This window comes from Mus caroli, chromosome 19 (genome assembly GCF_900094665.2).
Source record: "Mus caroli chromosome 19, CAROLI_EIJ_v1.1, whole genome shotgun sequence".
Classification (NCBI taxonomy): domain Eukaryota; kingdom Metazoa; phylum Chordata; class Mammalia; order Rodentia; family Muridae; genus Mus; species Mus caroli.
Window position 1 is genome coordinate 613,230 of NC_034588.1, and position 27,493 is coordinate 640,722.

At 46.3% G+C, this 27,493-nt stretch overlaps 2 protein-coding genes across 4 annotated transcripts in view; one reads left to right on the top strand and one right to left on the bottom strand.

Moving 5' to 3' along the window:
• Positions 1–21,228, top strand: part of Chka (choline kinase alpha) — a 40,632-nt gene extending 19,404 nt beyond the window's left edge. Inside the window, exons 3-12 of one of the 2 annotated variants that reach the window (XM_021151494.1) lie at positions 3,040–3,093; positions 10,362–10,475; positions 13,673–13,806; positions 14,200–14,304; positions 15,198–15,256; positions 17,256–17,343; positions 18,093–18,201; positions 19,064–19,170; positions 19,669–19,750; positions 20,209–21,228. In XM_021151494.1, the coding sequence (XP_021007153.1) occupies positions 3,040–3,093; positions 10,362–10,475; positions 13,673–13,806; positions 14,200–14,304; positions 15,198–15,256; positions 17,256–17,343; positions 18,093–18,201; positions 19,064–19,170; positions 19,669–19,750; positions 20,209–20,268 (912 nt within the window). In that variant the 3' untranslated portion in view covers positions 20,269–21,228. The remainder of the gene's footprint in view (positions 1–3,039; positions 3,094–10,361; positions 10,476–13,672; positions 13,807–14,199; positions 14,305–15,197; positions 15,257–17,255; positions 17,344–18,092; positions 18,202–19,063; positions 19,171–19,668; positions 19,751–20,208) is intronic. The other variant, XM_021151495.1, reaches the window with a different exon arrangement.
• Positions 21,229–22,835: 1,607 nt separating this feature from the next.
• The window catches only part of Tcirg1 (T cell immune regulator 1, ATPase H+ transporting V0 subunit a3), a 12,325-nt gene continuing 7,667 nt past the window's right edge, over positions 22,836–27,493 (bottom strand). For both annotated transcript variants that reach the window (XM_021151394.1, XM_021151395.2), the window contains exons 11-20: positions 25,741–25,880; positions 25,479–25,636; positions 25,309–25,399; positions 24,516–24,634; positions 24,226–24,439; positions 23,806–23,937; positions 23,579–23,686; positions 23,388–23,505; positions 23,054–23,231; positions 22,836–22,977 (exon numbers count right to left, since the gene is read on the bottom strand). In XM_021151394.1, coding sequence (XP_021007053.1) covers positions 22,899–22,977; positions 23,054–23,231; positions 23,388–23,505; positions 23,579–23,686; positions 23,806–23,937; positions 24,226–24,439; positions 24,516–24,634; positions 25,309–25,399; positions 25,479–25,636; positions 25,741–25,880 — 1,337 coding nt within the window. In that variant the 3' untranslated portion in view covers positions 22,836–22,898. The remainder of the gene's footprint in view (positions 22,978–23,053; positions 23,232–23,387; positions 23,506–23,578; positions 23,687–23,805; positions 23,938–24,225; positions 24,440–24,515; positions 24,635–25,308; positions 25,400–25,478; positions 25,637–25,740; positions 25,881–27,493) is intronic.

Genomic DNA, 27,493 nt, shown 5'->3' on the forward strand with positions numbered 1-27,493 from the left:
TCTCCTCTCCTCTCCTCTCCTCTCCTCTCTCTTGTTTGCTGTTGTTTGGTTTTTCGAGACAGGGTTTCTCTGTATAGCCCTGGCTGTCCCGGAACTCTTTGTAGATCAGGCTGGGCTTTCTTTTTTTTTTTTTTTTAAGGAGTTATTTATTATATGTGAGTACACTGTCACTGTCTTCAGACACCCCAGAAGAAGGCATCAGATCTTATTACGGATAGATGTGAGCCACCATGTGGTTGCTGGGATTTAAACTCAACCCTGTGGACCTGTGGAAGAGCAATGCTCTTAACTGCTGAGCCATCTCTCCAGCCCACATTTCCTTTTTTTTTTTCAGGGGATCCAACAGTCATCAGACACACGTGTTCATAGCCACATTCAAACACACATGATTAAAAATAAAAGCATAGAATAAAAAATTGTAAGACTGCACATAAATAGATATTATATAGGGCCATTGAGAGGCTTAGTGAATAAAAGCATTTGCCATACTAACCTGATAGCCTGAACTGTATCTCTGGAACCACAGTGGAAGGAGAGAGCTAATTGCCAAAGATGGCTCTCTGACCTCCAGCACACACATAGATAATAAAATAACTAATATTAAAATTTGGGTAACTTTCAAGTTAGTTGGAGGAAAATGTAAAGTTGTACTCAATGTTTAAACAAAGTATTTTAATACCTGCCTTAAATAAAGTTGTGTCAATAACATAAATTAGTACACATTCTAAATTCCTAATTTGCTCTCTGTCTGGACAGTCTTTGGGACTCCCACACAGAGTAGGTGTCGGCTGGTGCACCCTAGCCGGTGTCTGCCTTTATACAAGTTCATGGCCCATCTCTCTTCCTGCTTTGAGATTTCCTGTCCTTTCTCCCCAGTTCCAGCTCATTCTGTACTGAGGAAATAGAACATGGGACTACAGAAGTCCATCTTGTCTTTGTGATGGTGCTCTTATGGTATAGATCATAGGTTCCACTTGGAACAGGATGGGGTGAGTGGGTGTGGGAAAGGAGCAATGGAATTTATGTCCTGGTATTGTTAACAATATCTTTAAAAGGAGCAGTTTTGGGACTAAGGTAGTTTGTATTTTTAGGTAAAGTGTTTGGAGAGCACCATTAGACAGGGAAAGGACTTCTGTTAGCTAACAACCTGTTAACTGTTTCCCTAAGATACAGTTAGAGCAGGAACAGCCTAGGAATAACCATAGTCACTTAGGGTTTTGTACAGGTCAAATCCCGTTACAGCAAAGATCAGAGAATGTGAAAATTCTTCATTTGTCCTGACTTTCTACAGTGTATTAGTATGTTACTATCAGACCATAGAACTTGTTTTGTTCATAACTTTCCTTGAAGACCCCATTGGGTCTCCTGATTGACATGCAGTCAGTTCCCCCAACCTGAGTCAGCTCTGAGGCACTACCATGTGGCTGCCTACACCAGCCACAGCAAAGAAGCATCAGGATTGTTTATGTGTGCTTTGAGGGAGCACTAACAGTAAAAAAGCAGAGCCTGTCATTCATGAGGAACCCATAGATCCCTTGAGATAAACTGTTGGGCGATACCAAAACAATGGGGCCAGTGCCAGAGTGCTCTGTGTATAAGAAGCGGTAAAACTTTCTAATCCCCGAGTCTCCTCACACTGTCAGCAAAGGGCAAGGGCTCTTGGTATAGTTTGGCTTTTGTACCTTTCATTGTAACGGGATTTAACCTGTAACATGTAGATTTTCATCAGAGAAATGCAGATTACACAGATGAAAGTAGCAGCCATGTATGTACTTACTGCTCTGTTAGAGATGTACTCACCCGCATGGTGTGTTCCTACATGTAAGCACCAGTGTTAGGAGCCTCTTGCACATAGTTTTATGAACATGGATGTTTACACTGTCTGCTTTTATAAAGAAGTAAGATAAATGTACCTTTTATACGAAACACATTAAGACATCTGTTGGAATGTTATTGGCATATGATTGTGAGAGCCCTTGCTTTATCACAGGGTCTTTTGAATGCTGCTAGAGTAGCCGGTGTTGCTTAACGTGGCATTTTTTTTCCTGTCCACACTTTCCACCCTTGGTACAGGTGTTTTTGATAAAGCTGTGGAATGGCAAGGTATGTTTTTTATGGGCTGTTCAAGAATCTGTTAGCTTAAAATTCTTCAATGGAGGTTTCCTTTACAGGATACCTTTTGGGTTTGGCTCAAGTAAACCTGATGTAATTGTAAGATAACAGTTTTGAAGGCAGCTGATTGTACAATTTTGACAAAACTCTTATATTCTGATTTTATTTTTCCCTTCCCATTATTAAGACAGTGTTTCCATTTAAAGCACTTGGGGTGGGGGGAGCTTTAAGAAATAGCCCAAGCTCTTAGCCCCAGTCGATGATCCAGTCTGTTTTTATTGTTAGAAGCCTGGTTGCCAGTAATTTGCAATTTCATAAAGGAAACTGATATAATGTGGCAGTTATGAGCTAATCCTAGGGCTTTGTTAAATGCACAGTCCTCTGTATATAAGAGGAACAGATGAGATAGAACTTCGACTGGTTGGAACAAAGGGCTAGTCTGGGCAAGTGGCAGGTGCGTAGAGCTCACATGCTTTATCATCTGCTGCGTGCTGTCCTCTGTCCATGCTGTTTGCTGCCTGCAGCCCTCCACAGGCGTGTTCACATTCCTGTTTTGCAGGTTCGGTTGAGAGAACCACATAGCTAATTCAGGCAGAGCTTTAGACGGCCTGATTGGAAGAGAGCACTCTCTAGTGACTTTCCTCTAACAGTGAACTTGTGAAAGGTACATGGGGACAGCCATGAGAGGCACAGCTATTTGGTCTCAGCAGTACATCCCTTTCCTTGTAAAAAGATGAAGCATTTGAAGGTTTTGGCACAAGTGCTGGAGACTGCTGGTGCCTTTAGACTATGCTGGTCACCTGGGGGGCCAAAAGCCCTTGTTAAATATCTGAGGTGTTTTGTGAACACCCATTCTGTGGTTGCAAAGTTAGTGTCTGCTTAGAGTGCTCCATCTCACCGGAAGTGTTTGCTTTTTCTCATTCATAGAGGTCCTGTAATAAAGAGGGATCCGAACAAGCTCAGAATGAAAATGAATTTCAAGTAAGTAAGTCCCTTCTCATTTGCATGAGCTGTAAACTGGTGGTGGTCAGCCCTACCTGCCGAATTGTGGTTTCTGTACTCTTTTTCAAAAGAAGGGCTCTGGACCAGTTGGAACCAGCTCACTAAGGCTGAGCCGCAAGGAGCTTCCTGACTCCTTAGGTTAGGGAGTCGAATTGTCTGTAGTGACAATTTCTAAGCAGTGTTTGAGAAGCAGACTTAGGTAATAATGCCTGATACTCTGCTGTAGAGGCATCTGTCTCCCCTGGCAGTGTCTCGCCATCATTAGGAAGCAGATCATTGCCTGGTTGTCTGACTGGTACTCTTGCCCCTAGGAAGTGGCAGTGCTTGTCCTGGGTTTGGTAGCCAGGTTGGAAAGGTTTCTTCCCAGATTCTGAAATGGAGCCAATGACACCGAGACATATGCATTCGAGGGAACTTGAGACTCCAGATGTGAAATGAGCTGTGGAGTGTGGGCACCTAGTGACGATTCTCCTGTGTATTTAGACTTACAGGGAAGGGGCACTTGTGTGCACAAGATGATCAATGTCGCATGGCCAGCTGGCCACCCCTGGAAGGTTCTGGACTGTAAGCTGGTGCTTCCTGCTTTCCCTGTCAGGTTGCAGCTGCAGTAGCAACCCAGTAGTAGAGTCTCCTGTCCCAGAAATTTGCTGCTTTGCCTGCTGGCACCCACATTCTTGTTCATTCCTCTCTTGGGTTTCAGCTGCCATCCTCAAAGACAGACAATCACAGCTGTCCCTCACCTTCCTTCTCAGGACCCGCTCTACAGGGATCTGACTTTGCCTGTGATTTGGGGTTGGCATGTACAGAGTTAGTTACAGAGTGTGGGAGAGTTGGTTTCCATTCCTCATTGCCACCTGTTTTATCCCCAGATCCACATAGTGGAAGGAAAGAACTCAAAATTTATCTTCTGACCTCTACATGTGCATGCACACACATACAAACACGTGCATATATAAATGCCAAAATAATAATTGTCCTCCTCTTCTCACTATTGCTCCAGAGCCCACAGGTCATCCCTTCATGCCCTCTGCAGAGGACATTTTCTATCTAGCTGTTCACAAGTGCTGCTGTCTCCTGCTTCTTCCATTTTGCATCCAAACATTTAACAAGAGAAACCCCAGCCTTCATCCTGGTCTGTGGGCTGTCTGCTTCTTGCCTCATTATGCTAAGATTCTGTAACATGTTGGCGTCCCTTCTGACCCCTGTCATCGTTCTGTGGCTGGCCCTCCTGAGCTTTTCCAATTATTCCTTCTAATGTCCTCTCTGTGTCTGTGTGTCCTGACAGAAGTGGGAGGAACCCTCTGTCATGTGGGTCTTAAGCAGTTACTTTGACTTCTTGGAGGTCTGTAGTGCAGACATTGTCCCCTCCATGAATATTCTCCACTGGCATTCCCTCCATATAGCCTCAGTGCTTTCTTCTGATTGACAGTCCTGTAACCCCTACCATGCTGAACCTAGCCGAACCCCCATGCTTGCCTTTATTGCACTGCACTCCACAGCCCGAGCTAATGCACTCTAGAGAATCTCACATTTGGGAGAGAGAGCTGGTGTTCCACCTCAGCAGTGCTTGCTGCCTGGCAGCCTGCTAAGCCTCACACTCAGGTTTGCCTTGGGTTCTAAGGTCTGTTTCAGGTATCTGTTTTCTCTCCAGCTTTCCTGTCCCACCCTAGGTATGAAGTATGAAACTCATTCTTAGGCTGCTCATCCCTTATCTGACATCTTCTATTCCAACCCCTTCTCTTTTGTGCTACCTTCCACTGGCAACCCCTATGGAGGGAATCTTTGTCTTACCTTTTTTAAAAAGGAAAAAGCAAGCTGAGGCTATAGCTTAGTGGTATAGTGCTTGCCTGACATCATGACAGCAAGAGCACCCACCATGCCCAGTTTTTTCATATAAGTTCTAGGAACCAAAGTTTCACACATACATGGCAAACCTTTTACTGACTGGGTTCTCCCCTACAGAACTAAAACTTTATAGAGATAATGAAAAGTATAAGTTTGTTCTTTCACCCATCTAGATGCCTCTCTTTTGTTCACCCTTTCCTATCTATCCATATACCCATCACTCCTGAAGCTCTAGTTTTTGTTTTGTTTTGTTTTTTGTTTTTTTGGAGACAGGGTTTCTCTGTATAGCCCTGGCTGACGTGGAACTTATTCTGTAGACCAGGCTGGCCTCGGACTCAGAAATCCACCTGCCTCTGCCTCCCAAGTTCTGGGATTAAGGGCGTGCGCCATCACCGTCCGGCGTGAAGCTCTAGTTTTTATCACTAGCAACTTGTACATTGCCAAATCAGCAGGCATTTTGCTTTCCTCTAATTGGACCCTCAGTAGCATCTATAGCTCCTTTTTCTATAAAGGCAGCCATCTTGCCTCCTCTTCTCCCTTGGCTGCTTCTTCCCACTGCCCATATTTGCGTCAGTTCTTTGCAAGTGGTGTGAAATGTTATGTGAAACCTTAGCATGTTTGGTTTGGGGGTGGGAGGGTGAGTTTAGAAAGCAAAGTTTCAGTATGTTGCCTAAACACAGTAGTCTTATCAGGGACTAGGATGTGTATGTTACACCCAGCTTGCTTTCTAAATGAAATAGAGTAGAAAAAAATCAGGAAACATTATGCTGTTGTGAGGGTGAGAGTTGATGTGTATACTGTTTGGTTGTATTTGTTGATGGGTAAATGCTAATTTTAGGAACTTTTTCTTTGTATTTGTATTTTTTGTATTTTTGTCTGTGGGTGATTTGCTTGCAAGTGCCCCATGTGCATGCCTAGTGCTCTCAGAGGTCAGAAGAGAGTATTAAAGTTGGTACTGCCAACATGCACACAGATAGATGTGGGCCATCCATTAGAACATGGCAACCAGCCAGGGCCACATACTTGGAGAAAATTGACTCTCCTTTCCACAGAAACCGTTCACTGCCAATAACTGCTAACAACCCCTCAGCCAGAATGGTACCATGTAACAACCACTGCCCTCCACTCTGGAATGCTGACTGGCTTGATTTTGTGCAGGTCTTAATGTAGAAAACCACAGGTGCTGTGAGCTCTCAAGTGTAACAGCCATGCCACGTCATGAAGACAGCTTGTTGCAGTGTTCCCCCTCATCTCCTGGCTAATACACTCTTTCCACTTTCCCTTCCTTGATATTTCCTGGGCCCTCAGGGCTCTTATTGTTGTGATTGCTTCAAGACCATTGCTGTAGAGAGCTAGTTCTCAGGAATAAGCCAGTTTCTCTTTTGCTCCGAGAGTTTGCTTAGTGTATAAGGTTTCAATGTATATTGCTTCACATGTTCCTGTCTGTCCCACAGACTGCTCCTGACTGTCCTGGTTGCCCAATTGAGTAACCACTCTCTTACTTCCTTAACTGCTCCAGACTTCCTCCATCAGAACTCAGCCCATTTGCACCCTGCACTTCAGTTCAGTGTTGTCTGGAAATCACTGCCCTTTCATAACCTGTCTGTAATAACCCACCTTGTGTCCTTTCATGGCCCTGACTCCGTCTGTAGTTCATTTAGTCATTTCCTAGTTCTTTCTCTTTGTGAGCCATACAGACAGGGCCTGATGGCGCTTACTCTTTGGTTCCCTGATATTTGGCACAATGCTGAATATTTATCAAACATTTTGTGTTTTGAATGAATGAATGAATGTTTTATTTTTGAAACTAAGGTAAGGTATTGATTTCTCCAAGAAGGTAGCACTGGCCTGTGACTGGCCCAGTGGATGACATGGAGCGAGGGGCTGGGGCCCACGCCCTGTTTGTTCTGATCACTGTTGTGTTGCTTCACATAGCCACCAGGGAGAGCATCAGGGGCTTGCTTGCTTATCTCTGTCTGGGCCCCACATGTGTGTGCAGGTTAATGGGTTCTGCAAGAGTCTAGGTAAGATATTGTACCAGTGCCAGTCCTGCCATGCACATAGGCAGGTACTGAAACTTACTTTTAATCTAACATGTGAGGTCAAGTGTTGTGTCACTAGAGAAGCTGATGCAGGAGGTACAGGGAGATTGGAAGTTTAAGAGTAGCTTGGACAATAATGCAAAGGTTTTGTCTCAAAACCAACCAGAAAGGGCTGGCAAGATGGCTCATCGAGTAAAGTCAACTTACCACAAAGCCTAACCACCCGAGTTCAATCCCCAGTGCCCACATGATGGAAAGAGAATACCAACTCCTGAAAGTTGTCCTCTGACCCCCATATTGTGGCATGTAGGAGCCACAAACAAGCACATTCTCTCTCTCTTCTCTCGTTTCTCTTCGCTAATTTTTTTTCTTTTTATGTGGACAGTGCTTGCATATGGTGTACAAAACCCTGGATTCCATCAGCAAGCATTGCAAGAACTGGGCATGGTGGTTCACACTTTAATCCCAGCAGGAAGGAAGGTCAGAATTTCAGGGTTAGCTATAACAAGATCAAGGTCAACAAGTGCTACTTAAGACTGCCACAAGGAAAAGAAAAGTACAAAATTTAACATTTCCGACGGAGTTGAACCCTCATGGTCATTGTAATCACTCTGCAGTGTGGGAAGTTGGAAAACAAATTTTAATCATAACAAAAGTCTGGATTTTTAAACAGAAAGAGCTTAAAAATTATACTGAAAGTTAGAATGTGGGTGTGGGGGAGGGGGAGTTCTGCAGATGACATAGAGCTACAGGGAGCCATACCTGGGAGATTGCCTACTCCAGGACCCTCTTGTTCAGTTATGGTCAGGCTCTGCTTGCTTTTGCAGTTTCCACTGTAGGAGGCGCCGAGGAGACTGCTCCCAGCCTACAGGGGAGAGGACTACAGCAGAGGACACCTTGAGGGCCTTCGCTTGAGCTCCCCTGAGAGTCTCTGCAGTATCGGGCTTCAGGTCAGACAGGGCTGCAGTAACTGTCCCTCCTAAACCAATGTGTTACGAGGGTTAGTTGAGCAATAAGAACATTTCATCTGCTGATCCTCTAGGTATTCGGTGTTGTAAAAAAGATACAAGTCCATGCGATACCCAATTCCTTATAGTCTGAACAAATTAATATCTATATTGTCAAACACACACACTTGCAACTAATAAAGAGAGATTGAGCCTCACAGGGTATAATTAGACTAATATGGGGATTATACAAGATTACAGTAATTGTAGGGATTAGGAACAAGCACTTGTCCACACAGAAGGGAAAGTGACTGACTTATGATTTTGTGTGCTTTGACGGCTTTGGAAACAGCATTTCGTCCCTTTGTCTTGTCAGCTGTGGCATTCTGCCATTGCCTAATGAGCTGGTTTGTGAATTCAACCCCTGAGTTTTGTAATGTGAATGCTTTAAGCATGATTATCTGGGATTGTTTTCACACATAGCATATTTCATAACAAAAGGTGATCAAATCTCTGAGTTTGAGGCCAGCCTGGTCTACAGAGCAAGTTTCAGGGCAGCCAGGGCTACATAAAGAAACCCTGTCTCTTAAAAACAAAACAAAAACAAAAACAAAGAGCGATCATAATCACCTGAAAGCTGGGAAGAAGGTGGATTTTAGGGGGGATGTGCACCGAGAGTGTGCACACACACACCTATCCCTGTCGGTGTGGGATTGGGGCCAAGTGAGACACTTGACAGGTGGAGGCTCTAGCACAGGTCTGGCTCCCTGAGTCTGAGAGAAGCCTATGAGGTAATAGGAGAGAAGCCTATGAGGTAATAGGAGAGAAGCCTATGAGGTAATAGGAGAGAAGCCTATGAGGTAGTAGGAGAGAAGCCTATGAGGTAATATAATAGGAGAGAAGCCTATGAGGTAATATAATAGGAGAGAAGCCTATGAGGTAATATAATAGGAGAGAAGCCTATGAGGTAATATAATAGGAGAGCACTGACCCCCAAGAGTTACCCACTGACCTCCACACGGGCTCCGTGGCATAGAACTGCCTGACTGTAGAAAATAAAGTTGTGAAATTTAAGATGGTATCTGAGCTAGGACCTAAGACAATAAATGAACAAGGCTCTCAGAGAGCCAAAGGCCCTTACACCCACTACGCTTATCAGATGACAACTCACACACATACCCTACCTAATTTGCTGTTTTCAGGATGACAGGAATGACTATAAATTGGGGGGAAAGGTGGTTTTTTAAGTCATAGTTCTATGAGTTATTAGGATTAAAGCTAGAAGATGAAGGGAGGAGGCTAGAGAGACGCTTGAGTGGCTAAGAGCACTTGTGCTTCCAGGACCCAGGTTCAGTTCCTAGTATCCACACAGTAACTTGAACCATCCAGAACTCCACTTCCAAAGAATCCAGTGCCTTCTGACTTCCTCAAGCACCGGGCACGCACACTGCACGTATATTTATGCAGACAAACACTCATACAATAAAATAAATCTTTATGCTCTTCTTTAGAAGAGCATAATGGCTTTAATGTAACAGAGACAAGAATTGAAATTCAAAACTAGAATCCACAGACAAGGTTCAAGCTCACCGGGTATTCAGTGGAGGGGCACTTAAGTCATCTTCATCAGAATGGATGTTGTTGTCTTTGGTTAGAGGCCAAGGGTGAGACTCCACACAGTTATGTTGTAAAGTGAATAGACACAATAAAAAGCAGTGGCCCTTAATAAGCCAGTCTATAAAGTGACTTGCTTTGAAGAATACCATTTGACTTGAGAAAGGACTTCTGTTAGTGGATAGCCCAGTAGCTGTCTCCCTAAGATACAGTGAATATAGTAACATAGGATAACTACAGGCACTTAGGACTGCACGGGTTGGAATAGTTCTTGCATAGGATGTCTGTAATCCCAGCAGAGGCAGGAGAAACCATCTGCTGCATAGTTCATGGCCACTCTGGGCTACCCGAGACTTTTCTCAAAACAAATAGCATGAACACAACTTTTGAAATAAGATACCAATTTTTTTATTTGTCTTAAAGCATTTTTTACAGAGTATTAGTATGCAATGTATTGGGTTAGAGACCTTTTTATTCTTAACATTACTTGAAGGGAAAATTGTGTTTTTGAAACTAGTGTCTTAAATTTAATTTTAAACATCATCTATATAGTATAATGCTGTGAGCTAGATCCTGTGTAAGTCCTGTGTGTGTGTGTGTGTGTGTGTGTGTGTGTGTGTGTGTGTGTGTGTGTGTGTGTGTGAAGGGGGTTACTGAGGGATGGAGGGAGGGATCATTGCTCAGAGGAGAATCATTGCCCATGCCAAAGAAGGCCTAGCAGCCTGGAGGACCCTGCTCCTGAGCTAGCACTTCCTGTCTAGGAAAACACTAATACCTGCTCTGTTGCCATCTGTTCTAGGGGGCTGAGGCGATGGTTCTGGAGAGTGTTATGTTTGCCATTCTTGCAGAGAGGTCACTTGGGCCAAAACTCTATGGCATCTTTCCCCAAGGCCGACTGGAGCAGTTTATCCCGGTAAGATTATGGAAATCACAACAGGGTGGACTCCCTTTCCTTCTTGTGGCAAAATAAGAATATTAAATGTCATTTGAAATACTAATTGTGGGGTTTATAAATGTGGGAAATACTAAATGGAAGGTAGCTCAGCAGTCAAGAGCTCTTGTTGCTCTTTTGAGGATCTGGGTTCACTTCTCAGTACTGGCTCGGTCCAGTGCCTTCTTCTGACCTCCATGGGCACCAGGGCATGTACATTGTGCACAAATACACATCCAGATAAAATTCTCAGTCTCTCCCAGAGAACCTGGGTTTTAATTTCCCAGCACCCACATGGTGGCTCACAAGTAGAATCTGTTGCTCCATTCCAAGAGATCCAACATTTTCTTCTGGCCTTTTTGGACACCAGGCACCCATGTGATAGACATACATGCAGGCAAAACATAAAAATAAATCTTTAACAAAATTTAAAAAATAAGTGTGCACGCACACCATACACACACACACACAGAAATTTTTTACAGCGCTTACACTGAAACAAGTGGGAAATCTTACCTTCTCCTCCTGCTCCTCCTCCTCTTCTTCCTCCTCCTTTCTTCCCTCTTCTTTGTCTTTGAACTCAGATCTGCCTGCTTTTTGCATCCCAAGTGCTGGGACTAAAGATGTATACCACCACTGCTGGGCTTAGATGGGAAATCTTTAATCAAATCTCCAAAGGGAGGGAGCAGGGAGACTGTGAACCATGGATCAGGTTGACCAACCATATAAGGAACTCATAGACACAAATGGATGCAGAAAACTATTGAGACTCAAAGCCTTGCATTACAGTGAAACCCAAAACATACAGAATTTCTTAGAACATGTAGGACACAGTGAACCCTCCTTTAATCCCAGCACCTATGAAGAAGTGGCAGGCTGATACCTGAGTTAAGAGGACAGGTTGGTCTATATAGAAAGTTCCAAGCTAGATAAAGACTGAAAATTGGGGCACTTTAAGTAAGTAATTCTTCAGGTCTGTTATACAAACTGGTGCACATCTAATACCAGCACATGGGCGGTGAAGGCTGGGGATTTCATACTGTGCTACATTGGAAGGTTTAAGGCAGCCTTGGCTACATGAGACTCTTTTATTGTTTTTGTCTTTTTTGGTATATATCTTAGCTTCTTTCTTTCCTATATAGGCATAGTCATCCAAATAAACAAATATATATTAGTCTCACCAAAAACAAAAGAAACATATACAGCGGGCTGGTGAGATGGCTCAGTGGGTAAGAGCACCCGACTGCTCTTCCAGAGGTCCAGAGTTCAAATCCCAGCAACCACATGGTGGCTAACAACCATCCGTAACGAGATCTGGCGCCCTCTTCTGGAGTGTCTGAGGACAGCTACAGTGTACTTACATATAATAAATAAATAAATCTTTAAAAAAAAAAGAAAAATATATAGCACACATGGTTATATATAGTACATAATACTTGATAATTAATGAGTGGGTTCCTTGCTTATGTGCTATACTTTTTATTGTCATATTATGAGTGTATTTCTTCTACATAGAAAGAATGTTAAGCCAGACTGGTGGCTCACACGTGTTATCTCAGCAGGCTGAGGCAAAAGAATCATCCTAAATCCAAGGCCTTCAGTTGAGACCCCGTCTAAAAACAAGCAAGAAGGCTGGGCATGGTGGTGCACGCCATTAATCCCAGCACGCAGGAAGCAAAAGTAGGATGATATCTGTACTTGGAGGCCACATCCTGGTCTACATAGTGAACTGCAGGTGAAACAGTGAGACGCCATCTTAAAGCAAGAGTATGCTGTGTGTGTCAGTCTGGCAGCAGCTGTAGAGGAGTGGCCCTGAATCTCTTGGTTGCATCATTCTTCTCTTGTGCTTGATCTAATCTTGTGCTGTTTTGTTCCTTGCAGCCCTTGGAGCAACAGGTTAAAACATATGGGTGTGATAGGCTTAAACTACCTAGCTTTCCTCAGAACACTGTGTTGTTACAGTGGCCTAAGGACATGTTTCTGGGAGTACGTTCCTTTTGATAAGTGTTAAGTATCTGAAGTGGCATTTTTAAAGCCTCGTGAGCTGTCCTCAGAAGTCCAAAGTATCTGGCAGTCAAGTCTCGTGCGTGCCTTGTTGAGAATGCCTTGGAAAGGATTCCAGAACTGAGAACTAAGTTCCATGCATGGTTCTTGGGTTTAAGTGTGAGACACCTCCAATTGTTGAGATTTACCCTGGATTAGGTAGGCCATTGTCTTCCCTCTGGAAGCAGCTCTTGAGAGAGCTGAATATCATTCCTATTCTATACAACAGGAAACAAGGCACTGAGGAATGAAGTCCCATGCCTACCTTAATATCTTTGAAGTTGAAGCAAAATTTTGAGCAGGATCTCTCTGACTGGCAGCACTTCATCCTACCCTGTACCTGCTGCTTTGTACCTTTAGGGAGACCACACCTTGAGACCTGCAGAAGTGCAGCTTGTGGGGAGAAGCCAAAAGGATATTCTAGACCACAGGATTCCTTGAACACCCTGTGGAAGGGCTGTCAGGAATAGCCAGGCCTCAGGCCATATCAGGGGTCAGCACAATGTCTACAGGCTAGGATTTGACCTCCATGCCCACCTTTCTACCTAGTTGTCACACTGACATCTGCTCCATAGCAACCCAAACAGCAGCTGCAGTTGGTGGCCCTCTTGAACCTAGGGCCTCCCTGATAGGAAGATGTTCAGCTACCAGTTTTGACAAGTGATAACGTGAGCTGTAGCTGTAGAAATCTATCACATGTCACATGAATGGTGTTTCTTGTTCATTATAGGAGAAACTTCCTTAGATTCTTAACGAAATAGACCTGCTCCTCTCTGTACACCCTGCTCTGAGACTGTACACTCTTCTCAGCGTACCCAGTGCTCCTCTCCACACAAGTGCATGGCACCCAATGGTCACCACCTGTGGAGATGCTGTGTCTTCCTTTTTTAGAAGGCAGGGTCTCATTATGTAAAAGCAGACTGGCCTTGAACTCACAGACCTGCCTGCTGTCGGCTCTTGAGTTATTGGGATTAAAGGCATGCACCACCATGCTGGGCTACTTAAGAACATTTTTTGCACTGGGTGAGACTTTCATAATAACTTATTCTAACTGGTTCCTGGTTCCAAGGTGGTGTGGTCTCAGTACAGTTGTTAGGTTGCATGCATAAATGGCGGTTCCTGATTCCTGTTTCCAGAGCCGGCGATTGGACACTGAAGAGTTATGTTTACCAGATATTTCTACAGAAATAGCTGAGAAAATGGCCACATTCCATGGTATGAAAATGCCATTCAATAAGGAACCAAAATGGCTTTTTGGAACAATGGAAAAGTAAGTGTGGAGGTTACTTGACCCTCATTACTCTTACCCTTGGTGACTTTGGCAGTAACAGACGTGAGTGCGTCCGTCCCTTCATCTGCCAGGGTGGTCATTGGTTGTGCATGCGGTTACTTGTAGTGTGTGGCGCATGAATAAGTCTTTCTTGCATGTATCAATCAATTCCTGGACCAAGAGTGAAGACTTGTTTGCAAAATTGCTATCGGGTGGGTGGGTGGGTGGGTGGAAAGCTAGCTTCCCTGAGTACTGAGGTCCAACCATCCCCTCCCTCGTTCCTAGAGAAACTGGGCTTCCTTGGGACTGGAACTGACTAGAGTTGGGTGCTTGAATGAGGCCTAAGAATATGCCTGCTTAGCTTTGCACTGGTCTTTGTCCTTCCTATGGCAGATACCTGAATCAAGTACTAAGACTCAAATTCAGCAGGGAGACCAGAGTTCAGCAACTGCACAAGTTCCTCTCTTACAACCTGCCTCTCGAGCTCGAGAACCTGAGGTAAGTGTAGCCTTCTGTCCCCTACCCTGCTGTGGTAGCTCCTCATCTACAGAATAAATGCTCTCTCAGGAGTAAGTCCTGGTAAACAGGATGGATTAAACCTGGGAGTCTGTCTTTTTCTTTTTTTCTTTTCCTGACACTTGGATGTCCTAGAACTCACTTTGTTGACCATGTTGACCTCAAACTCTAGAGATCAGACTGCCTCTGTCTCTGTGCAGGGATCAAAGGTGTATGTGTGTGACGACAGCTGGCTTTTGTGGGTGGGCAGGGTGAATTTGTCTTTGAAAGATGTTATTTTTATTTTTAAATCTGAACTCATGAACTCAATATCCTCTACAAGTAAGTAAGTAAGTGAGCTTAATCATTGTGCCACATCTCCAACCCTGAATGTCCAAGGTCAAGTGAGGTGTTTTTACCTAGAACAGGAGTGATGGGTAGAGGTAGTAGGCCAGGGAGGTGGGAGGCTAAACGTAAGCTCTTGAGATTGGTTTCTGAGCAGAAACCCCTGTTGTGTCCTCCTGGTGAGGCTAGGTGCAGGCCTGTGTGCTATGCCAGGTGGAAATGGTGCCAAGACCTTTAAGGAACTCTTCCTTTATTAGGATAGAAAGCAATTGTCTAGTTCTGGCACATGCTGTGAAGGAAACCATTCTAGAAGTCAGTGGTTAGGCTCATGAGGAGCAGCTGTGTTCCAGGAGAGTGCACAGTAGTCCAGTGGGAAAAGCTTGTAGTGCAGAGATGCTGAGTGGGTTCTCTGCTGAGACATATAACGACACATGGTTTCCTGGATGTGAATGGGTGTGCTGGGTTGGAATGCAGACTCTGTGATGGCCACATGAGCGTATGCATTCCCCTTACTGAATTCCATGGGTAACAGTGAGGCTTTCTTTTTCCAGGTCATTGCTGCAGTATACTAGATCTCCAGTTGTATTTTGTCATAATGACTGTCAAGAAGGTAAGAATTGCCATTGCATGCTAAAGATGAAGTTTGTATTATATTTAGAAGACCATTGATGTATGTGTGTGAAGCATGCAAGACGACAGCACAGGTGTACTAAGTACATTGAAATAAGATGCAGCCAGCAAGTGAAGTTTAGCACAAAAATGAGCTAGAACTTTGTACCAAAGAAAACCTTCTGGATAATAGTTAGAAAAGCAAGTTCTTAAAGAATGAATAAGTATTGCTTACATTTACAATATTAAAAATACATATATTAGAAAAATCTGAAAAAAATTGTCTTTAAACTAGGAGTTGGGGTGAAACCACATGTGTCTGTTTGTATGTAACTCCTTGTGGTAGATAGTCCTACTTTAGGCTGCAAAGCAGAAGACCCAGATTGTATAGGCTCTGTACAACTTACTCAGACCACCTTCCCACAAAATGCCCACACACCACGGAAGACTCGGGCTGTTTAACTTAAAAATTACAGTAAAGCATATTGCTGCTGTTAGGGAATTTTACTGTTTTTTTCCTGGGTCTCAGTTAGGGTTTTATTGCTGTGAAGAAACTCCATGACCAAGGCAACTGGTTTTTTCTTCTTTAATTTATTTACTCTACACCCTAATATCAGCCCCCCTCGTCCCAGTTCCCCCCTCACACAGCTCCTGTCTCCATTCCCCCCAACTCTCCTTTGAAAAGAGAGAAGTACCCTCCACCCCCTCCCAGGTACCACCCCACCCTGGCACATCAAGTAACTGCAGGACTAGGCACAGCCTCTCCCACTGAGGCCAGATAAGCAGCACATTTAGGGGAGCAGGACTCACAGGAAGGCAACAGGTTCAGGGACAGCCCCTACTCCAGTTGTTGGGAGACCTAAATGAAGACCATGTTACATGTCTGCTACATATGTGCAGGGGGCCTAGGTCCAGCCTATGCTTGCTCTTTGCTTGGTGGTTCAGTGTCTAGGAGTCCCCAAGGATCCAGGTTAATTGACTGTTGGTCTTCCTGTGGAGTCCATATCCTCTTCAGGTCCTTTAATCCTTCCCCCAACTCTTTCCAAAGACTCCCTTAGTTCCATCTAATGTTTGCTCTGTTTCCATTGACTGCTGCGTGGATCCTTGAGCTCAAGACCTGGAAAAGCAGTCAGTACTCTTAACCCACTGAGCCATCTCTCCAGCCCACCTCATAAATAAGCCATTAATTTGAGCTAAAGTACTTTTCCGATTAGCTGATCCTGGCTTGCCCACTAGTGGGGTAGAGCAGGATATAGAAATCTCAGCAACAGCTTTGCCTGTTAGGCACAGCCACACCAGGTCCCCATGGTGATGAAGTGTGCAGATCATCACCAGAGAGGAGTCTGGACCAAGTCACCTGTCTGATGGCCAAGTGTAGAAAAGATAGAAAGGACAGGATTGTATTATCTTATACAATTTTGGGTGTCTTCCTCCTATTGTCGATTTCATCATCATGGAAGCATCAGGAAACACACTGCCAAACCTAGAAACTACTTGTGTCAGAAACCTCGGGGAGAGGAGCCAGAACCAGCAAGGTGTGGCTCCAGGCCCTCTCACCACCCGCTGCAGGAAAAGTCAGAGGGCATTCATTGTCTCTGATCTTCTTGGGTTGGATAGCATGCAGGGACAATCAGTTGGGCCCCAGTTGGGCAGTTGATGATAGCAACCCAATTCCAAGGCTCTGGGAGATTGAGATAAGGAAACCAGATGCACTCTAACAGATGCTCTGTGAAGCTTTTGGGAAGTACTGCTCCAGATAGTAGCTGAGGTCTGGCTCTATTCTGTAATTTTGCAGAGAGCCCGAAGGACAGGGAGTAGGAACAGGTGGTCCTGGAGCCCTCCTGCTTAGAGCTAGGCCGCTACCATGAGAAAGCTTGTACTCTGTATGCCCATGATGTCTTTAGGACCAAAGCTGAAATCATTTGGGGTGAAAATCACACTCAGCTGGCAAGGGTCGAGCCTTGTGTTATAAAATGTCTTGTCACCCAAATCTTTTGTAGGTAATATCTTATTGTTGGAAGACCAGGAAAATTCTGAAAAGCGGAAGCTGATGCTCATTGACTTTGAATACAGCAGTTACAATTACAGGTAATGTGTTATAGTCAAATGCCAGTGTCAGTATCATTACATTATTGTCATACAGAGCAAGTATAGGCTCAAACAGCATACTAAGAAAAAAGCCTCCACACTTCCTGAGGCAAGTTAGCACAGCTTTCCCATGCAGTTAGAGCAGGCACTCACAAGCAGTTTAAGTTTGCCTCTTCCTTTGGACTGCCAAGATTTTTCTCCTGACTTGAGCACTGATTGCCACAGAAGCACTGTGCTCAGGTGCCCAAGTAAGTAGCATTCACGTAGCACCTTTGGTTCTCCATCTGCTGTGGTTCTGTTGCTTACCAAATTGACTGTGTGTAATTAACAGTACCATACTCCTATGTTGGGGCAGTTTATTACCCCAGAAAGCCCATATGAGCTATTGCCTAGACTGGGCAGATCTATGCTGGAAACCTACCTTGGGGGTCAGAGGTCCCGTTTAAGGCTGATTCAGCCATTCAGCTTTTAATATACTTTGTGTATGTATGTATGTATGTATGTATGTATGCGCACTACATGTGTGCCTATGCCTAGTACTGAGGGCACTTGGAGGCCAGAAGAGGCCTGAGATTAGCAGGCAATTGTGAGCTGCCTGACACGGGTCCTCTGCAAGAGCAGCAGCAAGTGCTCTCCTCGTTCACGGTGGAGCCGGTCCCCAGCCCTCACTTAGCTTTTTCCCGTTCTGCTCAGGGAGCCTGCAGGGCCTGCAGTGCCTTATCCCTTGCCTGAATTGTCCTCTCTTTCAGGGGATTTGACATTGGAAATCATTTCTGTGAATGGATGTATGATTATACCTATGAGAAGTATCCTTTCTTCAGAGCGAACATTCAGAAGTATCCTTCCCGGAAACAACAGGTAGGAGAAGCATTTGTATTGATGACACACTCATCGTTCTTTCTTATTTATTTATTTAGTTTAGTTTTTCAACTAATTCGTTTTTGGTTTTTCTGTGTAGCCTTAGCTGTCCTGGAACTCAATCTGTGGACTAGGCTGGTCTCGAACTCAGAAATCTGCCTGCCACTGCCTCCCGAGTGCTGGGATTAAAGGCGTGCTCCACCAACCCTGGCCCATGCTTGTTTTTAAAAGATATTTTCTCATTACAGAAAAAAACAAAACAAAGACGTGCCCATGTGGGTCTTTTTCTTGCATGCTAGAATGAGTACTGTGCTGTGCTACTCAGCCGAACTCCGGCCACACGGTGGCGCTGCTTAAATTTTGGCATGGTTAGAAAAACCATTTTGCTTATATTCAAAAACATTATTTGAGCCGGGCGTGGTGTCGCACGCCTTTAATCCCAGCACTTCGGAGGCAGTGGTATAGCCTTCTGGACTTCTTGTTTTGTCTGTGTGAATGTCAGTTCACTATGTGTATATAATGCCTGTAGAGATCAGAAGAGGGCATTGGTTCCCCTGGGACTAGAGCTTCAGAAGGTTGTAAACCACCTTATGGAACCAAACCTAGGTCCTTTTAAAGAGTAGCCAGTGGTCCTCTCCAGCCCCCTTGAGCAGTGTTACTTTGTGATGCTCATGTTGTATACCCTACCTAATGAAAGCTACTGGATAAATGCCATCCGTGGGCCTTAGGGTCAGAAGCCATCTTGGCCTTGCCGTTCTCTTCTGGCCACACAAAGGCAGTGGCAGTGTATGATAGGTGTGCAGCTACTATTGGCAGTGTTTTTAACAGTCATCCATCCTAACATAGCTAATTCTTTTTTAAGCTCCATTTTATTTCCAGTTACTTGACTACATTCCAAAATGATTTTGAAAGCCTCAGTAGTGAAGAGCAGTCTGCTATAAAAGAAGACATGTTGCTTGAAGTCAACAGGTAAGCTTTTCCTTGCTCTGTGTTGACAAGTATAACCAGTTGTCAGTCAGTGGTGTTTGGTTTGTGTCTTTGCAAAGAGAGGCTGGAAACATGATTATGGCTCCACTCATCTATTATTTCAACTCTAGCAGGAGCTCTGGAAAGTTGTGGGTGAGTGTGGGCTAGAGAATCCTGCTCAGGGAACAGCTTCCTGCTGAGTGCACGGGGCAGGTTTTCAGGGGCTACTGTCAGCTGGTGGTTCTTGTAGCAGAGCATGGCCACCCCAGTGTTCTGTGTGCCCTGCCAGGCAGCTGGGTATATTCACACCAGTAAGTATTCCCGTAGCTGGCCAGAGGTGGAAAGACTCCAGTCCTTTCACATACAGTCCTGCAAAAGGGCTAAGGCAGCACTTAAAGCATAAGAAAGATGTCTGATAGCATGGCTGGGGTTTAAGATGACCTCTTTGATTCCCTGACTGACCTCAAATGACTTATGTGCTTCTCACATTTGTGATTGCAGATTTGCCCTTGCCTCTCATTTCCTCTGGGGACTTTGGTCCATTGTACAGGCCAAGATTTCATCCATTGAATTTGGGTACATGGTATGTTTCAGGGGCAATTCTCCCAACTGCAAGGAAGAGAGAGCTGTGGGGTGTGAGCTTGATTTGGGCATTGGATGACCTAGTGGCACCAAGGCAGTGCAGCTCTGCAGGCCCTTCTCAACATTACAATTGCCTCACTCCAGGACCATAGGAGCTGTCCTTGACATGAGACTCTTTCTTGGGACAGGTCCCTCTCATACTAGATGGATGATTAGGTGGGAGGTTTGGTAATGATGCCATGAGGTAAAGACAGGAAACATTTGGATATTTAAAGCAGGTTTTCAAGTCAGCAACTTGGCTCAGCAGGTGAAGGCTTCTGCCACCAAGCTTTTGATGAGTAATCTAGTGCCCACATGGTGGAAGGAGAACTGTCCCTTGCAAGTTGTCCCTTGACCTCTACACATGCTCTGTGGCATGAGTATACCCGACAATGAAGTACTCTGTTTGGTCTCTCCCAGGAATATGCCCAAGCCAGATTTGAGGCCTACTTTGACCAGAAGAGGAAGCTTGGGGTGTGAATGGATGGCTCCACTCTTCACCACTAGACTGCGGGAGGCGGCTGCACCAGGCCCTCAGTGGAGCGCTGCTGTGACCACTGCCCTGGGCAGAAGGCCTGGACGTCTGTCTCACTACTGAGCACCGATGTGTATGATACTACAGACTATATTAAAGTGGAGTAACATTTCTTTCATCTTTGTTTACACTCTCACTAGGACTCTGAACCATGATTGGAAGCAGAAATATAGTACTATAGTGCAATAGCTCAGAACCCGCCTAAACTGAAGGCCTTTTGGCTGCATGCCTACAGCTTTCAGCCATTTACGGCCCCAGCTGGGCAGAGCAGTGCTGTGTGGGTACTCCAAGTGCTGACTTAGGATATTAATGTGCTGCAACACAATTGTGACCAGGCTTTGAAGGTGACAGTCTGACAATGTGTTGGAGACACTTCTGAAGGGCAAGTGAACAGATATACTGTGAAGTAGCTCAACAGGAGGAGCCTGAGTTGTGGGGTCTATGGATGGGCAACCAGCTGTTTCTGTACAGGGTACACTTGACTGCGGGTATGCATCTGCAGGTGGTAGCTGCAGCCCTCCTGTGCTTGTGTACGCATGACTACATGGACCAGCACCACTGACTGGCCATAACTTCAGTGTCCTAACTGGGTGTGCTTTATAGCTCCAGCTTCCTGGGAGGAGCAGTGGAGCTAGCTTCCTCACCCCTTCTTGCCTTCCCTCTGCCTGGCCTGGAACTCGGGCTTCTGCCCATAGCCCTATGAAGCTGCTTCCCATCTGATGTCACTGGGAGACAGCAGCCGTCTGTGGGGTATTGGGGTGCAGGTAGATTTAGAGCTGTGAAATCCATGTACATTAATACCCAATGGGATAAACTTAGACTTTTTTTACTCTGAATTGTTTGTGCACATATTTCTGCTACCACCGAGACTGTATTATGCAGATAAATAAACAACTTGAAACCTGTTCTCAGACTGTTACCCTTCATGTCAGTGCCCTGCTCTCAGCACACACAAGCCATGTGACTAGTGCCAGGCTGGACATCCTCTTCACCACACGACACCTCATTCAGTGCAACATCAAATTTTGTGCCCTGCTGATCTCCATGGCCCCAGGTTTGCCACCCTTCCTGACAGACTCTGCTGCTCTGCCAGGAGTCAGGCCCAGACAGCAGCTGCAGCTCTTCTTGTTGCTCTTTCTTTGAACTCTCCACTGACAGATAGGATGGAAATGGTGGCCGTGGCTTGCTTGTTCTTGCCCTGCCTCACAGTAGCTTCACTCCAGCTGACTCTCAGCTGCCTAATGAAATAACAGGCATGATGAGCCCTCATGCTTTTCTTAAGATTTTATTTTATTTTTGAGACAGGATTTCTCTGTGTAGCCCTGGAACTCACTCTGCAGACTAGGCTGTTCTCGAACTCAGAAATCTGCCTGCCTCTGCCTCCCGAGTGCTGGGACTAAAGACTATTTTTATTATTTTTTTTAATTATGTGGTAGGAAGAGGTACATACACATGAGTCCCAGAAGTTCAGGAGTAGGATGCCCTGGAACTGGAGTCGCAGACCATTGAGAACTTCCCAGTGAGTGCTAGGAAGCAAACCCAGGTCCTCTGCAAGAGCAGGCCATCTTACCTTCACTGAGCCATCTCTCCAGCCCAACTCCTGCTTTTCTACATCTACCCATTTGTGATAGTGCTTTTCCCAAATGACCTTTGTAGCCCTTACTCTATCTGCTGTTATATCTTACTCAGATCCATCTTGGTCTGATCAATCACACCTGTAAGTGGTGATCACTGCCAGGACCGTGCGTGTTGCTGTTAAGGCATGCTGTTCCCATGGCAACTGGAATAGTCAGCCTAGTGGCCTGCTAATGTCCTGGCGATCCTCTACACTCTGCCCAACTATGTTATGTTCCTCTTAGCTTAGTCTGCCAAGCATGTGAAAGTGCCTGAAAGACACTAGCATTACCAGCCCTGTATTCAGAGAGCTTCAGCAGGACAGTCTACAACCCCCCATCCCCCACCTACCCCAGTAGCTTGGCTGAGGCCATTGTGGCTCACTATGCACAGAGCAGCTCTGGCCTCAAAGCAGCCTTTGTTGCTGGGGCCTTCAGCTGCAAGAACTACTTTGTAACTTGGAAAACTTGAGTCTCTGGCCTCTGACACGCACTGGCTATGTATGTGCCTCCCAGCCGGAGGGAATGAATGAGGCGACTCCTACCTCAGCTAAACATGGAGGACCTTAAGGACTTCAGGGAATACAGGGTCTGAAGTTAAAACCAGTTTGCACATCTCAAAATGGGAAGCTCACTCCTCCTACCTGGTTGGAATCCACTCCCACAAAACTAAACTGTTCCTTCTTGGCCCTAGAGCTAACCCTCTGGTTCCCCAAGAGTCTGGAGATGTGCTCATGGGTTATCCCAACAGTTTCTAAAGGCTTAGATCCTAAACTAGTGCCTCCTATCCTCTAACTCCGCTGAAGAATGGTCCAAATAGATGTCATATTCAGAGTCTAGAGCTCTGGCCACTGTAGTGTCAGCCTAACCCTGGTACCCCAGAGAGGACAAAGGCAAAGTTCCTGGGCCAGCCAGCTCTTTATTCCTGTCCCACTTCGGAGAAGCAGGGATCGCAGTGGGTGCTAGTCACTGTCCACAGTGAAGGTGAAGGGGCTGAGCTTGTAGCCGGTGCCTGAATAGAACTTGTTCTGGAACTCCACCCTGGGTGTGAGAAAGGGGAAGGTAAGAGGAAATCCACCCATCCCCTCCATGCCCAGGCTCACTACAGGGTGCTCACCAGTGCAACCGCAGGGCATGCAGGAAGGCTGAGAGCCCTTCCATCACTAACAGGATGGCCACAGTCAACACAGCAAAGGCAGCAAACACAGGGACCAGCACCACAGCTGCCACGCCAATCTCTCGGCCCATGCCCAGGCCTATGCGCATCACCATGGCCCACAGGACCTCAGACAGCTCTGCACACAAATAAGGGAGTTCGTGAATGCCTGTCACACCCCCACCCCAAGAGCAACCTTGAATCCTCCTTGCCCCTAGAGCTGGTGAAGCGCCTCTGTGGGACAGCCCCATCTGACCAGGTAGGATACTGAGGCCCTCAGAGAGAGGTCACTCACGGGCATGGGCCAGGCTCAGGGCCCAGAGACGCAAGTAGGAGGCTGTGTTGGAGATGCAGCCCAGGCAGAACTCAATGGTGTGGATGGCTTGGTGCATGAAGATCTCAGAAGGGACAAACTGCACGGTAAGAGGTCATGAGACAATAGCTGGAGCTGGCAGCCCTCCCCCAACAGAGTACTATTCTGCCCACCTCAGCTTCTTCATCCCCTGGGCTCCCAGCCTTCTCCTCATCAGGGCTCCAGCTGTTCTCCAAAGTGGACGCATCAGGGGAGGCCAGAAGCTTGTCAGTGTCCTCATCCTGAGAAGAGATAGCATCAACAGCTCCAGCCCCTGGAATAGCCTGCCACCCACCCTGCAGCACAGCCTGAGGTCACTCCTCATGCAGCCTTCCTTCCCCGTAATCCTTTCTGTGTCTACCTGCCGGCCTGCTGGCCTTCTCTGAGTGTTTCTTCTGTGGCGGTGCTGGCGCAGCAGGTACAAGGGTGTGCCCAGCAGCAGGATAGGAACGGTGGCCAAAGCCAGGACCACCAGCACGTACTGTACCACTTCCTGTGGGCAAGAAAGGCAAGGCAACCATGCACAGTGCATGGAACCAGTCACTTGGTGTGGTCATTGATCGTTGGGAACTGTAGTTCCTCCCCCAGGGACACTAACAAGGACCTCTTAAGGAAGGACTTCAGGTTCTTAATACCTTAGTCCATTGGCTCTGACATCACTGTCTGGCAGTATTCCAGCCTACAGCCCATGCCTCAGATGGCTCTGCAGCTCCTGGTGACCCAGTGACTGAACTAGAGCATCCCCAGTGAGAAAGTCAGCCACCCTCTGTAAGTGGCCTACCTGCCCATGGAAGAGCAGATGATTGGTGGGGTTTTGAGAGAAGAGGAACATATTGATGAAGTGAATGAGGATACTGGGGGCCGAGGAGGCGCTGGCAGCTGAGACATTCACCCACTTGTAGACAATGAGGAACACAAGGTAGCCAAAGAGGCCCAGCAGGAAGATGAGCTCAGGCAAGGTCTCCAGCAGTAGCCGGTGGGCCTGGCCAAAGTGCCTGTGGGAACAGACAGGTCAGAGCACCCTAGACCCACAAGGACACTGCCCACACCCACTGGCAACCCTTAGCTCACACGTGGTTGAAGATGCTGAGGAACACCCCAAAGGCCATGTGCGTGACCCCAAGGATGACAGACATCTTCATCTTGAAGGAGTTGAGAAAGCTCAGGTGGTTGGTGGCCAGGCTCCAGATCTGGGGTAGTGGGAGAGTTGAGCACGCAGGGACACTATGGACCCCACTCCCTCCCATGTTTCTCTCATTCCCTGGCTCCCTGACAAACCTAGTCCCAGCAACTAAGTCACTAGTTCTAAGGGGCTAGTGACTAGGGTAGCTCAGCTGGTAGCTCAGGCACCCAGGCCTTGGCTTCACTCATCTGTTCAATAGGGTGATGCTAACATGGACCAGTTGTTTCACACACAGGGCTGTCATTCTGTTCTAGGTGTTTGTTGGTTGGTTTTGAGACAGTTTTATGTAATGCAGGCAGGCCTTGAACTCTTCTATGCAGCCAAGGGTGCACTTGAACTCTGATCCTCCTGCCTCCCATCACCCAAGGGTTTGAATTATACTTGTGTCCCACTCCACTATTTTTTTTTTTTTTTTTTTTGAGGCAGGGTTTCTCTGTGTAGCCCTGGCTGTCTTGGAACTCATTCTGTAGACCAGGCTGGCCTCGAACTCAGAAATCTGCCTGCCTCTGCCTCCCAAGTGCTGGGATTAAAGGCGTGTGCCACCACGCCCAGCCCCCACTCCACCATTTTTACAGGAAGTACACAGTGCCAACTGTCAAAGGGGAATAGTAAACAGATGGATCTGTGGAGCCCTGGATCTTCCCAACTACCTCCTTCCTATGCACCAGTATGCCCACTTACCGGGTCAATGCCAAAGGGATATGGTCCGAGGAAGACGCCAGTGATGTTAGGATTCAAGGTGAGCATGGAGTGCTGGGACAGATACTCGTCACTGCAGTAAAAATAGATAATGTCAGAGCTGCACAGTGGGCCAGGGGCCCTGGGTGGGTAGGGAGGGTTATAGGTCATACCTCCAGCCTGACTGGTTGGCCATGGCAGCCACACTCCAGCCTGAGGGGAAAATAGTGGTGGCTCGGCTGAAGCACTCATTATAGATGAAGCCAGTGTAGATGGAGAACAGACCCATGAGCAGGAGTAGGTATCGACCCCCAAAGAAGGTCTGCCAGATCTGGGGGTGCAGGGGGAGATGGTGTGCTGTTTAGCTCAGCTCAAGAGGCTGTTCCACTCTTGTGCTCTATCCCTTTTCCCTTGTCAGGTATGGATGGTTCGTACCTCATTTTGTGCAGCCTTCACAGCTGGACAGTTCTCAGTGAGGACCATGGCCAGGGCAAAGAGAAACATGAGCAGTCCGTGCCCCACGTCGCCAAACATCACAGCGAAGAGAAAGGGGAATGTGATGATGGTGTAGGGAGCTGCAGGCAGACAGAATACAGTGAGGCAGGTCCCCATGGGAGACTGAGTATCACTTCCCTGTCTGAGTTGCCACAGAGGCCTCTCAGGACCAGCCAAGAGCGAGTTTATGAGGCAGGGACCACTTGGCACATTTCAGAGCCTACAACTATCAATCTATGCCACCCAAGGCATGTTATTTAAATTTCCTGAGCCTATTTCTCCATTTGTAAAATGAAGATCTCAGTGCCACCTCACAGGGTTATTATAAATGAGTGCCACGGGGGCTGGTGAGATGGCTCAATGGGTAAGGGCACCTGATTGCTCTTCCAAAGGTCCAGAGTTCAAATCCCAGCAACCACATGGTGGCTCACAACCATCTGTAACGAGATCTGGCGCCCTCTTCTGGAGTGTCTGAAGACAGCTACAGTGTACTTACATATAATAAATAAATAAATCTTTAAAAATAAAGACTTATTTTTATAAATTGACCCGGTAAGTGTGGCAGGCCTGGCAGGTGCCAGGCTGTGGACATAAGTTTAGCAGTTCTAGCTGTCAGGTTTGTTTGTTTGGTTGGTTTGTTTTTCTAGACAGTTTCTCTGTGAAGCCCTGGCTGTCCTGGAACTCACTTTGTAGACCAGGCTGGCCTCAAACTCAGAAATCCGCCTGCCTCTGCCTCCCAAGTACTGGGATTAAAGGTATACGCCACCACTGCCCAGGTAGCTGTCAGTTAAAGATAGGGCAGAGTGGTCCAGAATGGTCTTGAACTCCTGAAATGATCCTCCCGACTGTTTTTGTTTTATTTGTGTGTGTGCATGTGTATGTAGATCAGAAACAACAGTGGGTCACTCCTCCATTTAGAGACAGTGCTTATAGTTAGGCTGGAACCTCACTAGAAAGGAGCTGCCTGGCTCCAGCCCACATCTCACCGCCACTGGAATTACAACCATGCACTGCTGAACCTACATGGGCTCTGGAGCTCCCCACTCAGGTCTTCAGGCTCTACTGGCCTAGCCAGCTCCCTAGCTCTGGTGCTCAGTGGGTGTTTGTTGTTGTTGTTGTTTGTCTGAATAACATTTACTTGCTAATTTACTGAGAGGAAGGTATGCATGTGTGCAGCTCAAAGGATAACTTGTAGGCATCGGTGCTACTCGGCTACTATAGAAGGCCCTGGAAATTGAGCTCAGGCTGTCACAATTATTCACACGCTTTTACTCAATAACCATTTCTCTGGCCCTGAGGGTTATGTTTAAGATCTATAAGCCTGGCATGATGGTTCATACCTGTAATTCTAGAACTCAGGAAGCCAAAGCAGGATGATTACCATGAACTCAAGACCAACCCAGGCTACAGTGTAACACCCTGTCTCAATCCGGAGGTAACTGCACACACCTTTAATCCCAGCACTCAAGATGGAGAGGCAGGTGGATAACTGTGTTCGAGGCCAGCCTAAGTTCCAGGACTGACAAGACTACACAGAGATCTCAAAAGACCAAGAGTGAAAGAAAGAAAGAAAGAAAGAAAGAAAGAAAGAAAGAAAGAAAGAAAGAAAGAAAGAAAGCTAGCCAGCCGGGCATGGTGGCACACGCCTTGAATCCCAGCACTTGGGAGGCAGAGGCAGGCGGATTTCTGAGTT